A 3,707-nucleotide genomic window follows, 5' to 3' on the forward strand; every position below is an offset into this window, starting at 1 on the left:
AATCGCATCTGTAACCGGAAGGTCGCCAGTTCGATCCCCGGGCTCTCTGTCCTGGTCGTTGTGTCCCTGGGCAAGACACTTTACCCTACTTGCCTACTGGTGTTGGCCAGAGGGGCCGATGGCGCGATATGGCAGCCTCGCTTCTGTCAGTCTGCCCCAGGGCAGCTGTGGCTACAACTGTAGCTGCCTCCACCAGTGTGTGAATGAATAGTGGTATTGTAAAGCGCTTTGGGTGCCTTGAAAAGCGCTATATAAATCCAATCCATTATTATTATTATGCCATTAGTACATGCGTACAATTGCACCCGTAGTGATGCAACAGGGTTTACACCCTACGAGTTGATGTTTGGCAGAAAACCCAGATTAGCTGTTGATCTTGCATATGGACTTCCTCTCAGCAAAGATCAAAAAGTGACACATTCGCAATATGTTGAAAGTCTCAAGAAACGGCTAGAGGAAAGCTATAGGTTAGCTTCTCAAACCGCACAAAAAGTGGCAGACAAGAATAAGGTCAGATTTGATCGCAAAATAACTGTTTCAGAACTTGAACCTGGGGACCAGGTTTTAGTTAGAAACGTGCGGCTGCATGGCAAGCATAAACTTGCTGATAAATGGGAGGCAGACATCCATGTGGTAGTCAAACGTGCAGGCGACCTACCCGTTTATACTGTTAAACCCGAGTCCAAGCAAGGTCCCTCCCGAACTTTACACAGAGACCTGTTGCTTCCCTGCAGTTTCCTCCCGGTTGCCACTGCAGACACATCTGAGCCACAGCAGGTTCACCGTCCTAAAACACGTCAAACTGTTGTCACAGAAAGCAATGAGGATGAAGGATCAATGGAACTTGACAATGAACTTTTCATTCAATGGGTTGATGATTCCCCATGTGAAGAAATAACCAGATTTACTACTGTACATGAATATCCAAAACCTTCTCATGAACCAGAGATTACAAACTTAACTGATTGTGACCTTTCTGAAACTGCTAGCAACAAGGAGCCAAATATGGATAAAAATGCAAGCAAAGACGAACTTACCAATCATGTGCTTGTTGAAAACTTACCCGATGGAGATGAGATTGGAATTGACAATCCTGTGGACAATGGAACGGGAACCGTATTGGATGAATCACCTGAAGATTTGGTTAAAGAACCAGGAAACCAGCCTGTTAACTCACCTGATGAGATGGACAGTGGTGATCCCATTACAACACAACCAGTAAGACAGTCAACAAGAATCAGACATCCACCTAAAAGACTTGATTATCCTGATTTAGGAAACCCTCTAGTTACTGTTGTGAAATCACTTTTCCAGGGTTTGAGCATAGCCTTTTCTGAGTCCCTAAACAGTACAGAGGGACAGTACTGGCTACACATGCAACGAGACGTGCATGACATTTAGCTGGGGAGAGTGTAACCCAGTAGAGAAAACTGCCTTTGTTATTTTTTTCTTGTTTTCGCTTTATTTGTATAAATGTATTTTCATTCTTTTATTTTGAAAAGAAACATTTATTTTGAAAAAAGGAAGTGTGATCCTCTAGCAAACTTTATTTTTCTGTTGCCGGATCACAAGGGATAAATGCCTTTTTCATTGGTTGAAGGTGGTTTTAGCCCCGTCTTCCGAAATACCAGACCATCATTCACATGAGCTAGATCTTTTCGCACGTGGAAGTAGATGAGACAGGCCACGGATAGCTCGTGCGGAATTTTCTAACATTTTGGTGAGTTGAGCCCATGGGTTTGAAAGGTTAATAATGTGTTAGTCTGTTGCTAAAAGTTGTTTCTTCTGTTCATACCGATATGCGAGTGGTAATTTGCTGTTTTACATGGTTAAAATAATTTCATGTATAACGAGAGATATATTCAAAGCATGCATGTAATGTATTACTGTGGTAATGTGAAAGAAATGTGAAAAGAGATAAAGAACTAAAGCTATAGCTGTGATACAAGAGAAGAAACGGAGCTGGCTGTGTACAATAATGTTAATATTGTTGTGCAGGCTAGGTTTTTTTTCCCTTGTCCGTGTGGAAGGAACTAAGATTTTGGATTCCAATGGATTCTCTCCGGATGGAGATGGCGAGCCTGAGCCCAGACTGAACTTTGCAGAGGAACTTACTCTTCTTCCTCGACGGAGACTCCCAAGTGGTAACGCACAAACCACAATGAAAGAGAAAAAGAACTAGACTAAGAGTTTTTGACTTGACAAATGACCAAAGACAAAAAGACAATTGAATATTGAGCTCAAACAACTATTTTTGGGGTTATTTTTGTTTGCCGGCTTATTCTTATTATAGTTATTGTGATTATCACTACTACTGTCAATGTTGAATTTGTGTCTTGTTTATTTCATTTTTGTGCAAAATAATAACTGTTGCTGCTCAAATTCCTGTCTCCAGCCATTTCATTCTGTATTCGCCTCGCTTTCTATTGTAGCCCTGCCGAACCTAGCAACTGGTCCGTAGTTTGGCTGTCCTAAACTATTTAAAATGAGTCAGTGGTTACACACAGTGTTCTCAACACAGTTTAAAGGGTTAAGTCGTAATGTAAAGTATTACTGTATGTCCAATCTGACAGATTTTAAATTGTCGATCATGTCGATCATACTCCTTATTCAGCACTGCTATAGCTTTCCTGCACAGTTGCAAATTATTACTACTAGCAGAGTTATGCTCGCTTTTAGATTTATAAACAGAGAATTGTATTAACTTAATTACACACCAGACCTCACAGAAATGACCTCAACATATCTCATTTGTGGCACAGAGCACAGGAAGTTAAAAGAAGCAGATGTCTTTTTTCTTTTTTACTCAGAAAATATTATTAAATTGTGAGTTCCTACCACAGCTGCATCTTTTGTGGTTAGCATAATATAACACACAAACATGGTTGTGATCACAGTCCAGTCAGAAGGGCCTGAGTTTAAAAAATAACGCTTCCAAGGTGGAGATGGAGGTCGATGATCCCCTGTGGCACCCCCATACAGGGGTGTGCTGTCCTAATGTGGTTTCCAGTCTATGTGCAAAGGTGCTAAAGTTCTGTGATTATGAAAGCAGCCAATCAGGGGAGATCGATGTACTGGCACTCATAAATGTTGCAGGCAGGGCTGTCATAGCCGGAGAGATGTGCTCACCTGGGGATGTTCCTGCCTCCTTGCAGATGTAATGCTGACACTGGAAATGAAGAGCTGTTCAACTTGACATGTTCAACTCCACTTACACAGTCTGGCTTTCTTTCTCTGAGGCTAATGTACAAGCCAGACCTTACACATAGTGCGACATACAGTACAGGTGGAAAAAACTTTTTTTTTCCCTGCAGAGAGAGCATGATTTATTCTGGAGTGGAGTTTTGAAGTGCTCCAAATGTTATTTCTGCTGAGTTATCACCTACAGCCATCAGCACAGATATTTTATCAGCTAGGCACTCTGCACACTATAAACTTAGTATCCATTTTACAAGAGCAAGATGTATGTTATGCTAACACATGGCATGAAACATATGCTGTGCTAGGCATTCCAGCGCCTTCTGACTTCACTTTGTGGGCTCTCTTGCTCCACATTTGACTTTAAATCACGCAGCAGCCCTTCTGCTTATTCCCATTTTATTTTCTGACTCTGAACTTTTGGGTTGTGACAAATTGATGGGGTTGCAGCGAAAGGCTTTCACAACGCTATAAGTTACGTCAGGCGAAGGCCTTAAAACAATAGGCCA

General features: G+C 41.7%; 1 protein-coding gene across 1 annotated transcript; it reads left to right on the forward strand.

Annotated features, from left to right (window-relative positions):
- Nucleotides 1-294: 294 nt before the first annotated feature.
- Nucleotides 295-2,266, forward strand: LOC102305692. Its single transcript, XM_042228785.1, has 2 exons — nt 295-1,720; nt 1,999-2,266. The coding sequence occupies exon 1, from the start codon at nt 343-345 to the stop codon at nt 1,399-1,401; it is 1,059 nt and encodes a 352-aa protein (XP_042084719.1). The 5' UTR covers nt 295-342; the 3' UTR covers nt 1,402-1,720; nt 1,999-2,266.
- Nucleotides 2,267-3,707: the final 1,441 nt, after the last annotated feature.

Source organism: Haplochromis burtoni, unplaced genomic scaffold, assembly GCF_018398535.1.
Source record: "Haplochromis burtoni strain Fernald_Lab_line unplaced genomic scaffold, NCSU_Asbu1 Contig_10, whole genome shotgun sequence".
Classification (NCBI taxonomy): Eukaryota; Metazoa; Chordata; class Actinopteri; order Cichliformes; family Cichlidae; genus Haplochromis; species Haplochromis burtoni.